At 37.0% G+C, this 15,194-nt stretch overlaps 1 protein-coding gene across 2 annotated transcripts; it reads left to right on the top strand.

Annotated features, from left to right (window-relative positions):
- The first annotated feature begins 12,696 nt into the window (after positions 1 to 12,696).
- On the top strand, positions 12,697 to 15,181 carry LOC128125836 (uncharacterized). 2 transcript variants are annotated; one of them, XM_052771552.1, is made up of 3 exons: positions 12,697 to 13,151; positions 13,943 to 14,250; positions 14,368 to 15,181. In XM_052771552.1, exons 2-3 carry the CDS (start codon positions 13,945 to 13,947, stop codon positions 15,022 to 15,024), a joined length of 963 nt encoding a protein of 320 aa, XP_052627512.1. In that variant the 5' UTR covers positions 12,697 to 13,151; positions 13,943 to 13,944; the 3' UTR covers positions 15,025 to 15,181. The 2 variants fall into 2 exon arrangements, with proteins under 2 accessions (XP_052627512.1, XP_052627511.1); XM_052771551.1 differs by lacking the exon at positions 12,697 to 13,151 and having other exon boundaries at positions 13,247 to 14,250.
- The last annotated feature ends 13 nt before the right edge of the window (positions 15,182 to 15,194 follow it).

Below are 15,194 nucleotides of genomic sequence, written 5' to 3'. Positions count from 1 at the left end.
GCAGAGCTTCGGCTCGGAAACTCTTTTCTTCTCGGGATCTTCGGGGCTTCGGGGGTATTTCTTTGCACGTAAATCGATGCGATACAGGTGAGAGATGAGAGAATGAGCAACCAAACTCGGCTGACCCTTCAAATCTATTTATAGGGCAAAACTGGCCCTTGCCACGCCGTGACACCTTTTTCCACGTCGTGGGCTTGGTCGTCACTGCATGCGTCATCGCAAGTTGCAACTGGGGGACTCTCAGAGGTGTCAGAAGACTTGCCACGTCGTGGTATCTCACAGTTTTGGGGTTTCGCGCCCCGAACTTCAGAAATTCATAACTTTCGCATACGAACTCCGTTTTCGACGTTCTTTATATCGACGCGAAGGTGAGATTATGCTCTACAACTCTCGTTTAGACTCTGTTGATTTTGACTTCATTTTTAATATATTATAAGTATATTACTTATATATTATTTTTAGTAGGCCGGGACAGGAAAACTCTGTTCGAAATTCATAACTCCTTCATCTGAACTCCGTTTTCGTCTGTCTTTTTATCTTTGGAATACTATTGATGAGATCTTCAATTCTCATTTAGAAAGTTTTGGCTAAATATTAGTCGACCTCAATCTCGAGTTTCGGGCTACATACTGCTAATGCTGAAACTTCGAAAAATCATAACTTCCTCATCCGAAGTCAAATTTAAATGTTCTTTTTATGCACGCTCTCGGTTTAACGTATTCTACGACTTTTATTTAGATCTCTAAGGCAAAATATTGCTCTAACATAAATTCACTATTTACATCGCGCTGTGTCGTGCCGGTTCTTTCACGAAACTTCGACAGGTCATAACTTCTTCGTTATAACTCGGATTTCGGCGTTCTTTATATGCACGAAATCCTTGTAGCATATAATACAACTTAGTTAAGATTAATACTTAAAAATAATCTTCCATCAAAAAGTCATTTTTTGATGCTTATCGTCTCTAAATTGACTAGCCCGGATCTACGGGCGTTACAGCGTACTAGCTAAATTGTATGTACGTTGGGCGTACCTGAATGTACGCGGAGCGTACTCCCCATGTTAAGACACTTTCCCATTAAGTGCTTAATATTCCAATCCAGAGGCTACCAACTCAGATGCAGGTCCTTTTCCATGTCTTAATCCATAAAGTCACTAACTTGGTGACTTGCAACGCACCAAATAAGCCCAAACTCAAAAGGTGACAACATACTTCCATAGCAAGGGCTAGATATCATGCATGAACTCATTAGGACCATCAAGATTGAAGCATTACTACTTATGGGACACTTTTAGCTCTGAGGGTGGCAACCCCAAGCTCAAAAACGAAGTTGCACCATAAAGGTCCATTCTTTGGACCTAAAAAGGTCCAAAGCTCCATAAACCTAGATCTAAACTTCTATGAGGAAAGTTGAAAGCTTTATACCTTCTGGGGTTTGTAAATAAGCTGGAGAACTTGGATCTAAAAGCACTTCCTTGATCAATGAGACTCCAAGATGATTACTCCTCTCCAAGAACACTAAAATGCACTACAAAATGGCCTTACAAGCTCCAAGAACACTCAAGAGGGTTTAAGGTTTCGTAGCAGCTCTTTAGGTTGGAATGGAGGCTGAACCTTGAGGGTATAATGTTCCTTATATAGTGGCACACCCTAAATTTAGGGTTTCTGGACTCTGGACGTACGTTGGGCGTATGCCATAAGCACCTGCGACCATTTCCCTTTATATGTTGGGCGTAACCCAACTTACGCTAGGCGTACCCACATGCCTTCCACTTTGCATGCATGGTCCTTCTTGCCAACTTCTTCCATTAAGGGACCATTAATGTCAATAACTTCAAAGTGCTATAACTCCTTCATTCTAACTCCGATTCCGACGATCTTTATATCCACAAAAGGTGGAAAGAAGCCCTACGCTTCTAGTGACACACCTCGACCCAAAAATTCACAAATAAAAACTTCAAGACCCATAAAAGAACGAAAATCCCCTAGCCTCAGGCTCTAAAATCCATAAACAAATACTTTCAGAACAACATTACAACTCTCCCCCACTTAAACTAGACTTTGTCCTCGAAGTCTGCTACAACCAACTATCCTATAATCTACTCGCAACATTCTCGCCCGATGCATACATCACCTGCTGGTCCGATCCCCGAAGGACCACTACCTTTGGTCTTCTGTTCGGTCTCTTTGCAAAATAATCCATGAGGACAAGAACCCCGAGAGCACTTTAATCACCAACAATCCCGAGAACACGGCTCCTACCAAGCCGATAATCCTTTTGGTTCTTCCCGAGTACTTATGTTGGACATCCCAGGGGTTCACCCCTTCTCCTTGCGCGTTCGCTGTCCTTCCCAAGGAAACTTTCCATAAACAACTACCTTCGCTATCTCTGCGAAGGATACACCATTCGAAGTATCCACTTCTCCAGCCACTCCCAGTGCTAGTCACTACCACCGATACTCACGAAATGCTTCCTCTTACTATATCCTGATGCTGAAAACCCATCCCAGCGAATGGATCAGATAATCCTTCGAGTAAAAGATTCATCCCTGCAATGGTTAGACTCATACGAGAGCTGCGCAAAAGGGTCAAACCCTTGCCTCTGAGATTATTTAACCCTGCTGTGAGAGGCGTAGCACTCCTCGGTCAACTAGCTACCCCACACCAAACTTCTTTTATCATTACTGCCCCTGACTGGAGATTCAGCTGTCTCTAATTTGCCTTCCGGAATTCCATCACATCTTGGATAATCATAAGAATTTGGAATTGTGAAACAAGCATCATTGGAATAATTTCCAGTTGATATGTTCACAAAGGAAAGACCATAGAGAGGAATCGTATGCATGTTCATAACATGGCGTGACTGATGTTTAATTCAAGCGGTTAGTTGATTACTCGAAACATTATACATTGAATAAATTAGTAATTATTATGGAAATTAAATAATAGAGGTTATTTATATTCAATAGTTTTGATACCATAGTTAATTAGCTTATTATTGTGTTTCACTTTGTATGCTTTACTTTCTGATTGATTTGATTATTCTAATTCCATAGTCGCTCATACTTTTGGAAGTAAGTAGTGAATTAAAACTATCATGAATTGAATTGTAGATTGTTTATGAGGATTAAACATTGCAATAAGATTGCTACAATGTTCATGAGTACTTAAATGAGATTTTAAGTATTGGATAAACCTACGCTCTGAGAATTACTTCATGGATTCTATCAAGAGTAATTGTGATTCACTAATATCTTTTATTCTTAAATAGTAGATATATGATTTGTAATTTACCAATCGATTGTGCATTGGTATTACGAAAACACATTAGTAACGTAAAGTCATAAAACATAGTGGCATGCATGATTTGGTGAGTAAAAGATACAAGCATATAAGTCGAAGTTTATTCGTTCCTTTTTCCTTAACAGAAAAGCAATATCTTTGGGCCCCTCGATGATTTTTTTATCAAAATCTGAAGTGCTTGGGCGAGCCTAGACTGAATTGATGTGTTTAATTAGTAGTCTGAATCCAATCGTCATAAATTAGGAAATCGAGAAACAGAATCTTGGACTATGAGATTGATTCTAATCCATGTCTCATGTCCATACGATATATTGCAGAACGAATGAATATCTAATCACTTATCTTAGGGCCAATGTCTGATTATATTAGAGTTCGACAATGGCTTTGGAAAACACTCTTTGTTGTTTGGTTATACTTGTCATTATAGTTATAGACTTATCTAAGTGGGAGACTGTTAGATCAAGATGTCTAAGATCATAACTAAATTGGTATAAACTTGAAAATAGAAGCAAAGTCCTTTTGCATTGCTCTCATAACTAGAAATAACTAAAAATAATATTAGGAGAGAAAGAGAAATGCTTTGTTAATATATTATGTGATTAATATATTAATTGAGAATAAATAATTGAGATGTTAATTTGTTATGTGATTAATAAATTAACATGATATCAATAGTTAAATAATTGGTTTGTTAGTTAATATGGTTAAAAAATTAATAAAAAAACAATTATAATTAACTAATTATTAATTATAAATAACCTGGAATTAATTTGGGATTAATTGGAATTAATTAAATGTGTAAGGGGTGAATTGCAATTGTTCTAAAGTTGAACAAAAGAAGCAAATTCTAGAAACCTCCATGACATGGACGATTTTGAAGGCTCCTCTAGGGTTTCTGGAAACCTTTTGATTACATAAAAGGAAAGGATTTGAATTAAGATTAAATCTATTATTTAATCAATTCAGATTTTACTTTGCTTGCAATTCACCTAAACTATAAATACGATCCAAATGCCATCAATTTTTGTTCATGACCTTCTTAAGAAGCATAGGAACGAAATTTATTCCTCTCACCTCTCTCTCCTCTTCATTATAGGGTTTTGGGTGTGATCCATTAGAGACATTTGATTTCTAGTGCTTGCTTTCCAAGGTTTTCAAGAAGGATATTGGTGTGATTATTTGCTACAATAATCAAGAGGTATGTAAAACCCAACTCTATGTAAATTTTAGTTATTATAGATTTCCCTTAGTGCTATTGATGTTTATAGGTTATTGCTATAAATAGAGAAAACTTAGATCCAAATAGGTTGCATTAGGGATGTCAACGGGGGCAAACGGGGCGGGGAGTGTATCTCCCGCCCCCGACCCCAAAATTTCCCCGTCCCCCCGCCCCCCGGAATGTTCAATGTTTCTACCCCCGCCCCCGCCCCCGAATCCCCTTTGTTACCCCCGCCCCCGCCCCCGAAATTAAAACGGGGGTTAACCTTGCCCCCGCCCCCGTCCCCGCCCTCGATTTTTTTAAAAAAAAATCCCCCAAACGGGACGGGGCCCCCACGGGAACGGGGTTCCACGGGACTTTTTGACATCCCTAGGTTGCATGTGAACTTAAGAGTTAAGTTTTTTCCACCACATGTTTCATTTATAACCTATAAAACCCATCAACAGTATTGTACACCAACAACAAGCAGCGCTGGATACTCTGTTAGAACCTATCATACACAGTCTATATAAAGAACGATATGGTTCGCTGTTGTTTACTCACCGTTTTTTGACCGTTATTACGACGATTAAATTTTGGACGCGCTTATATGCGGATGGTCATGCAGGCTGGTTGGAATGCGGTGTGAGTTATGTAACTATGTGCGAATTACGTACCATACTTCTAATAATAATGCTTACTTTACTAGAATTCTTTTGATTGCCAACACATCATGATGTGGATCTCATTGTTGATAGAGCGTAGAGCGGATGATGCTCGGTGGACGGTTGTGCCATCAACTTTCAACATTGATGCATTTGACTGGAGTGACATGGTTGACGGTTCCGTTTATCCAGCTTGGGCAGATTGTGATATGGTATAATTGTGTTTAGATTACATTAACTAAGTAATATTAGTTTATAATATAATGTTATTTGATGATTAATTATTTCTAACCTTTTGTGTAGCTTTACATCCCAATCAATATACCAAGTGCTCATTGTGTAGCTTTGGATTTGAAGACATTCAAAATGACTATATACGATAGTCATTGGAAGAGTGGTTATTGTTCAGAAAATAAGGATTGGTTTATAGGTATGAGAGCCATCATCCACAAACTACTTGTGGGTATCAAGTACTGGGGTACCAAACCAAGCGATGCAATCCCACTTGAGAGTTTCAACATGACCCTCGAAAAGGCCCCAAATGTACCACACTAGATTGACAGTAGAGGGGATTGTGGGGTTTTTTTTGTTGGTTCCTGGAGATGTTAATTACTAGGAAATCATATTTTATAGAGGGTAAAAGCAGTCCATGGGGTATGTCATATCGTAAACGACCGACGAAATTTTTTTGGGGCACATGGACAAAGACCATTTGAACATTGTAATATTACTTTAAACAAATCCTATAAGTTTATATATTTATTAGTTTTTTTTGTTTATTTTAAGATTACATTTACATTTTAGATCTTGTAAAAACAAAACTTATACAAAAAGAACATAACACATTTTACATATAAAAAAAATCTATTCCGGAATGAATGTCCGGAATCTTACTCCAATGTTCTAAAGACCTCTCCGGAATGATATATTCTGAAAAAGTGGTTATTTTACAAAAAAATGAGAATGTTTTTCAAATAATTCATTTATATGAGTTATATTACTCAATTTTCTCTGAATTAATGTGCTTTTTACGGGATAATTTTCTCATTACTCATATTTTACTAAATAGTGATTTTGGATTTTGGGTTTTACAATTAATATTTTATTCTAGTCCTTTTAAAAATATAATTTTTTATTAACTATTTGTTTCAACATATTTTATTTTCTAATATCAAATATCAAACTATAAAATGATGATATATTATATTTATATATGATATTTTGTAACATCCTGTTTCGAGAAGTTCTTATTTGAGGATTGTGGATAATAAATGGATCAAATGGAATCCTTGGGCTTCAATGGAATGAAGTTTAGACTCTATTGAAGGTGTATGATGTTGGACAAGTGATTTAAACCTTAGACTATTCGATGGAAGCTGAGGGGCAAAATGGGAAAGGTTATGTTTCAGACTTCTTGCATATATTAAGGATTTTAGTTTGAGATGCTTTTAGTCATAAGTATCAAGATAGAATTGTAGAGCTCGTCGATACCTTTCTGTGGATATAAAGATCGTCGAAAAACAGAGTTGAAACGAAGAATTTATGGCTGTTTGAAGTTAAGCTGGAAAAAGGGAGTTTGGCAGTACGTTGGGCGCACACTAGCCAGTATGTTGGGCGTACTAGGTTAAAGGGATGTGTTTTTAGGACGTTATGTTGGGCGTATCGCCGCAGTGCAAAAACCATATTTTCATGGGTTTGAGCCCTATTTAAGGACTCTAACCCCTTGGGGTCCTTCCTAACATCGACCTCCACCCTCTTATGCTTCCAAATCGAAACCCTAGACCCTTAGATCAAATCGTGAGCCTTTCTATGTGTTTTGAGTGCATTTTGGATGAAAAAGAAGTTCAATCTTGTTGATTGTTGAAGCTTAAGCTTGTGAATCCATAGCCTACATTGCTTTTTCAAATCCAGAAGGTATAAAGTCTGAATCTTGATGATGCATTTGTTAGATTTAACTAGTTTTGGGTATCATGAGTTTTTTTGGTTACTTTAGTGCATAAATTTTAGATCTTGAAAGTTTGTGACCTTGTTATGGATAAAGTTCGAAACTTTATCCATCTAAACATCATAATGATTCAGACATGAAGGTTGGAGACTTGGACTTAATGGATAAGTTGAGAAAGATGCATTTTGGTCCTTTTGAGACTTAAAGTCTAGATCTTGGTTGTTTGGACCATCCTAATGGATAAAGTTGGAAACTTTGTCCATTATAGAGCTAATAGGAGTCATAAAAATGTGATCTTGGTCCCTTTCTTCCCTCCTTGCAAGAGTCATGATGTTTTGGTTTGTGTGTTAAGTTAGGATTTTGGTGTATGGACTCCTTTTAGCCATGGAAAGTCATAAAGTTGGAATGTTATTTGGGACTATATTTGAGCTTTAGACGTGAGATCTTAATGAAATAAGAACTTAATGAAGGTAAATGGAATTGGTCGAGTATGTTGGGCGTACCTGGTAGTACGCTGAGCGTACCAGGTTGGAGCCCCATAATCAGGAAAGGGTCTACTACGATGAGCGTAGTGACTGAGTATGCTGGGCATACTCATTCTGTGTTAACCTCCTTTGACTTTTTGACTTTTTGGCTTTGACCAGGTTTGACCTAAGGGAATTTTGGGTAATTTGAGATTTGGGTCCTTGTGTCACACCCCAAAACCGGAACGGCGGAAACGTTCAGGGGTGGATGACGTCATGTCAAGTATCACAACACATGCATTATAGTAATCAAAGTACAACAAAACATTTCATTAATAGTAATAATTTTTACATGGTTACATTAATACATCAATTCAAAGTAATACAAGTAATAGAATAGATACAACATGATACTAAGCTATCTTCATCAACAGCTTCGAGATGTACCTGTCTAATGCTAACCTGAGAATACAAGTTATTTGAAAAGCGAGTATCAGGATTTTTACAAATGCTGGTGAGTTCATAAGTATTTAGTGACATTTCATTCAAATAACTTTATAAAGTAATCGTTTAAGTGTTTACAGTGTATTAGAGTTCTTTCCAGAAAATCCTATATTTTCTTTAATCAAAGCAGCCTTCTACCAAGACTGGTCAGTGTTATGTGGTAAAAAGTGGTTTTCCCTTAATTGCTATCATTATCAAAATACTGAATTTGATTATTAAGGAAAGCAAGAGACAACAGGGAAATAACATATGCCTCAGCAGTGAGGACTGCTGACTAAGGCAAAGGAATCATAGACTCCAGGAGAGTATCGAACTAACGACACGCCTGGTTCAGCCTAACAAATAAAGACACAGACCCCAGAAGGTACCGCTGGTAAGGTCCAAAACAGTGAATACAGACCACAGACAATATCAAATGGAAAATACGTCTAGCCAGGTCTAAAACAGTTAATACAGTGGATACAGTGAATACAGTGGATACAGTGAATACAGTAAATACAGACCCCAGACAGTATCAAATGAAAGATATGTCTTGTAAGGTCAAAAACAGAGAAAACAGACCCCAGACAGTATCAAATGAAAGATACGTCTTGTAAGGTCAAAAACAGAGAAAACAGACCCCAGACAATATCAAATGAAAGATACGTCTTGTAAGGTCAAAACAGTGTGACTCTGAAATGAATTACCAGCATACAGTGTAAATTGCTGGCGAGATACCGTTACCTTAAGGCCAAAGAATTATAAGGTAACCCGGGATACTCGTAACCATACTGAATAGAGTACCAGACGCCCTACAAGCGTCTAAGATATGACATTTGTCACCCGTTGGCTTGGTAGGCCGGGACTGTAGCTAGCAGTCTGGGTGCGGGGTTGTCAATCCCGTATAGATCTATACACACAATGTCCGCTCTCCCTACAGGAGACTCTGGTTACCAACTAGACGACGGAGAAGGCCGTGTCCTGAAGATGCATCCCAAATAGTGGGTAAAGACTTCCAAATAGTGGGTAGTGTGTAAGTGCTGAACTAGAGGTAGATACTTCCCAATAGTGGATTTCTAATGTAAGTGTAGACTAGAGGTAGAGACTCTTAACTGAACTGACTAGAGAATTCCTATATGTCTATACTCATATATATAATATATAACTAATGAGTCAAATGACTTTCGGACGGCCATCCGATCCCACCAGACCACATCTCAACGAAGAAAAGGAAATAGGGCGGACGAGCCTTCCTAAGTCTTTCAATCATTACTTATAAGTACCTATATAATCACAGACATATATCTAACTACGACTGAGTGTGTATCAAGTAGAAAAGATTCTTGTGAAGTAGGAGTGTCTAATAAGTGAAGTAGGAGCGGTCGCAAGTGAAGTAAGAGTGTCGAACAAGTGAAGTAGAAACGGTCGCAAGTGAAGTAAGAGAGTCGAACAAGTGAAGTAGAAATGGTCGCAAGTGAAGTAGGAGTGTCGATCAAGTATAAGCGTATCACGAAGTAGAGACGACAATAAGTGAAGTAAGAGTGTCTATCGGTATAAGCGACTACAAGTATAAGTGAAAGCGTTATTAAGTAGGAGTATAAAATAAGTATAAGTGAAGCAGCAGTATCTAATAAGTAAAAGTATACGCCGTGAAAGAGAAACTTTGATGAAAAACCTTTATATTCGGAGAAATTCACAATTTGTATTCTTTTGTAAAAACGTGTTTGAAAACCTTTGAAAATCTTTCATAAATCAGTTTAGAATGAATTTAGACAAAACAGTATAAGTAAGAGTTTTGAAACGAATGAAAACCTTTTTAGAAAACCATTATAGTGTCCTACTCGGTAAAACAGTATAAAGTATGGTAAAATCTTGTGCATGTGGGTTATCAATCACATGTGATTGATATGATAACTGGCATGTTTAACTTGTATTCCCCCCCCCTATAAAACATGTAAAAACATTGAAAGGTTCATTCAGGAGTATGAACTCACCTGGTGTAAGTAGGTCCGACGAAGGTGTCGTTTGGGCGTTCGGTGTCACGCAAGGACTTGAACACTCACAATGACCTATTTAACATATGATAACATATGTTCACATACAATTAGTATATTTAATACTAATTAAACAAATATACGCGCTCAAAGGTGCGGAAAACACTTTAGATAAGTGTTTGGGTGTCCCGGGTAGCGTCTAAAGGTGCGTATGGCTTAGGAATGGAGTTTACTCTCCGAGAGTAAACCCTTAACACTTAGTTTACGGCCCAGGGACTACTCCCCATGAGTTTACGGCCGTAAACTCATGGTGAGGGTGTCCTAGGGTGTTTTAAGGCTTTTACTTGCTCATGGAATTATCCTAAGTCCAAAACCATAAAGTGTGAATGAGTTTAAGCATGAAATGGCCCCTTTGAGGAGTTTACGGCCATAAGCAAGGGAGCTTACGGCCGTAAGCTCCTATACCCTCTTTCTTTTGGTGTTTTAAGGGCTTAAGTGGTAGTGGGTAATTTCCTAAGCATTTTTCCAAGACAAATGGGGAGTTTAGGGCACCAAATAACCCCTTTGTGGGAGTTTACGGCCCAGGTACCCTTCCATGAGGGGTTTATGGCCGTAAACTCCTTATGGAGTTGTTTTAATTGCATTTAAGGTCCCTAGTTTGTTGTTGGTCGTTTCTAGAATTTAATCCAAGGCCATTGGTGTGTTTAAGGGCATTTTTAACACACAAAAATGAGTTTACTCCCCATGAAGAGGAGTTTACGGCCCAAGCATGTTCTTGGACAGTAAACTCTTGTTTACTCTTCCAAATGCTAGTTCAAGGTGTTCTAAGTCCGATTCCATAAGCCTACAAGTCATATCTAAGCCTTAGGGACAATTTGGAGGGGTTTTGGGGCTTAAAAAACCCCATTAATTGGTGTTCACGGCCCAAGAGTGTTCTTGGGCCGTAAACTCATGATGTTGTCCCTATTTTATGTTTTAAACTCGAATTTGTACGCTAGATAAGTTATACAACGTGTTAGGATAGTTTACCTACTCGTTTGGGGCTCGAAACGGACGATTTTTGGCTCGAATTTAAGTTGTAGAGAGAGAGAGAGAGGGGGGGGGGAGAGTGTAAAAAGTCTCCAATGGACTCCACTCACCCTTATATAGGGGTTGGAGTTGGGGCTCAGTGGGATTCTACCCGATACTGTCGTTATACGGGGCTTTTGGTCGCACCCGATTTAGTGGTCGTAATAATAAAAACTAACTTTTTCTAAATTACTTTGGAAATGTAATTTAAGTGTTTTCATTTACCTTATTACGACTATAACGACATAAAAACATAAATAAATAAAACATTTATTTATTTAACGACCTCTTATTAACGGAACCTTTATACAGAGGAATATTCCGTTAACGGTAACGGGGTAATGTAACGGAATAAACTTTGAGTTGTCACACCTTGTTAATTGTATAAGTAACCAGTAGATATAGCTTTTGGAGCAGTGATCAGTACAACTATTCTTTCAAACTAAGAGGTGCGTCCCCTCACTATACTTGTGGGTCGAAAGCACCAATGCCGACCTACTGGATTATGTTGTAGGATAATAGTGGTCTTTGTTACACTTACTGATATGCTTGTATGTACTTGTTGTCTTTGTGACTATTACTAGTATGATTTGATGCATAGAGCCAAAATTTGGGCTCGGAGTCATTATGGACTCAAGGTTGATACGAATTTGGTAGTTGATATGGACCCAACACAACTACATGTTGTTACATAGAGTCATTATGGGCTCGGGGTTGATACGGACCCGATACGGCCATGTGCTATTATATATATATATATATATATATATATATATATATATATATATGTGTGTGTGTGTGTGTGTGTGTGTGTGTTGTATGTATGTGTGTTGTATGTGTTACTTTAGGAAACTTACTAAACTTTATGCTTATAGTTTATGTTTATGGTTTTAGGTACTTCCGTTTTCAAAAGGAAGAGTCCGACTTGATAGCAATGCATCCCCTGGAGTTTTATTCCGCACTGAATGTTTACAAATTACTCTGATATCTTGAGAATACTTTGACTCTGATCGTCTTTTAGAACAATGAATGAATGAATTTAACTTATTTAAAATAGAATTTTTATTCGGTATTTTTGGGACGTTGCTTATTTCTTGTATTGTAAAATATATTTTTTTAAATGTTATTATTAAGTTATATTTTTTTAAAGAATATGATTCTACGTAAGAATTACACATTAGATAAGATGTTTTATAAATTATTTTACAAAAATGAAGTTAATGAAAATTTGACATGGCATCATAATTTTTTTAATTACTTAATGACCATGCATACTCGTACACATACTTTTAATAATGAGTTAATGTCATTTTATGATAACAACAGTATCAATTATAATTTCTCATACTTCTTACGTAAAGTTCCTCAAATATTGTTTCGGCTGAAAAAAAGATCGAAAATGGATTTGATCGTTTTTTCTTTTTGACATAATATCAAACTTGAACAATATGATGTACATGAAAAAATATCTTGACAAATATATGTATATGTGGTCCAACTTGTACAGAAGTTGACATGACGACCAAGTTATACATTTGTTGAAAAAGATTTTATTTCTAGACAAAATTACAAAAATGGTATACATACCGTATGGTTTATTGGTTTAATAAAGTCCAACTTAAAAAAATGGACAAACTCGGTCCTTATATTTTCACCAAGACGACTTTTAGGTGGTGTTTGTTTTTTAGAAAAAAACTCTTCTAACCTCTTAGTGCTGCGTGGCGCAGCACACGCGCAGCACTTTTAGGTTCGCAGCTGTTTGTTTTTCTGCAGACTTCGGGCTTAAAAACCTCTTCCCGTCCTCTTCCCCACACAGCAGTGGGCTTACCTCTTCTAACTACTTCTAACCTCATTAAAAAATCACTCTATGCCCTAAACAAAAAAAAAAGCGCCGCTGCCTTTTCTTTCCCGTTCTTTTTCTAGGCTTCTTCTCGGTCCGACGACTCCAGCCTCCGGCCATCGCCGGTCGCCTCCGCTGCCAGCCATCGCCGGTCGCCTACGCCGCTTGCTGCTGCCCTCGATCTTCACAGGTAAATTTTTTTTTTTTTTTTTTTCTGATTTCTTTGAGCACCGATTCAATGAAATTGAGTACAAATTCTGTGATTTCTTATACATTTGAGTACCGATTGTTTGAATGAATCAAACATAGGAATGTTAAGTGGGAATGGAATCTCAAATTCCAATACCATTGTATAAAGTATGCATAAAAGTAGGAAAAAAGTATGTTGATTGTAATCTTTTGGAATGAATCAAACATAGGAATGTTAAGTGGGAATGGAATCTCAAATTCCAGCAATGAGGTCTCAAATTCCAGCAATGGAATCTCAAATTCCAGCAATGTTAAGTGGCTTTACAATATTGCAAATATATGATTATATTATAAATTATAAATTTCTTGCATGCCCTCGGTTTCTAGATCAGTTATTTTTTTTGATTTTTTTTGATTTCTTATTTTTTTGACTAACGATTGTATGAAATTGAGTACATAGGAATCAAACATAGGAATCAAACATAGGAATTTTATTTTATTTTTTATTTTTTTTTGATTTCTTATTGATTTGACTAACGATTGTATGAAATTGAGTACAAATTCTGTGATTTCTTATGCATTTGAGTACCGATTCTTTGCATTTGAGGACCAATTTTGTGATTTCTTGCATGCCCTCGGTTTCAAAATCATAATCTTTGCTTAATTGTTTTTTTTTTGTTCATTCATGATGTATTGTTGTTGAATATCTTAAACTTATTTGTTGATTATGTTGGAATATGATTAATCTTTGTAGCTAAAGTATGTATTCTATATTTTTTTTTTTGTTATTAGCAATGGGAGATAAACATACATGGACCAATGAGCAAACAAAATGCTTATTGCAAACTTGTATTGAAGAAGTGCAAACCGTGGGTAGAAAAGGTTTGAGTTTGCACAAACAATCATGGCACAAGTTAGGAACAACTATTAAGGAAAAGTATGGCGTGGATTTGAATCAACGACAATTAAAAAACGCCTATGATAACCTTAAAGCCAAATACACAGGATGGTTATACTTAAGAAACAAAACTGGAAACCTTTACAACCCACAAACAAATACTTTTAACTTAACAAATGAGGAGTGGGAGGACTTTAAAAAGGTATACATATATACATATATACATATATACATATATATATATATATATATATATACACACACACACACACACACATATTTATTCTTATATTACTTTTGTTACATTGATTGCGTTTAGGGACATCCGAAAGCTGCTTCTTTGAAAACCGTCCCATTATTGTTTCCAGAGCTTTGTGCAGAACTCTTTGATGGAAGCAGTGCATCTGGTAATCTCAGCTATGCCACATCCCAAACACCATCGGGATCATCTTCTTTCCATGGCGCACCATTACAGCTTTTGGACGCGCCTTCCATTAACATAGATGAAGATGATTTTTTTTCCAATCATACAAGTGAACATTTTACTCAGACTCCACCTTCTGCTGCTTCACCTTCTGCTGATTCACCTTATGTTGCTTCACCTTCTGGTAACCCCAACAAAAGGGCTAAACCTTCAACTCCTAGACCTCGAGCTCCCAGTGCCTCACCTGATCCACCTTCTTGTGCCTCGCCTAAAGCTTCTATTACTGCTGATGATTTAGCACTGGAGATGCAAAAAGCTCTACGCCATTTGACTCAAGGGCCAACAATTCCCCAGTGTTTAGAGAAGCTTGAGTTGCTCGAGTTAGACCTAATAGACCCTATACGATTTGCTGCGTATCACATTTTTGGAGGGACCATGAATATTAGAGAGATGTGGGTAAATTTGCCTAATGATCCACAAATATTAAGAGGATGGATCGAGATGACAGCTACAAGTTTAGGAGTTTTAAAGGATGGAAAGATTGTTCGTTAAGTTTATATGTTATTTGGTTATTTGCTACTTGGGATTTATGATATGTTTTGGTACTTGAATGTTATTTTGTTATTTGGTACTTGAATGTTATTTGGTTATTTGCTACTTGGGATTTATGATATGTTTTTTGGTACTTGAAATTTATGTTATATTTTTTTGGTACTTGAGAT

Source organism: Lactuca sativa, chromosome 5 (genome assembly GCF_002870075.4).
Source record: "Lactuca sativa cultivar Salinas chromosome 5, Lsat_Salinas_v11, whole genome shotgun sequence".
Lineage (NCBI taxonomy): Eukaryota > Viridiplantae > Streptophyta > Magnoliopsida > Asterales > Asteraceae > Lactuca > Lactuca sativa.
This window is presented reverse-complemented; position numbering and strand designations above follow the sequence as displayed.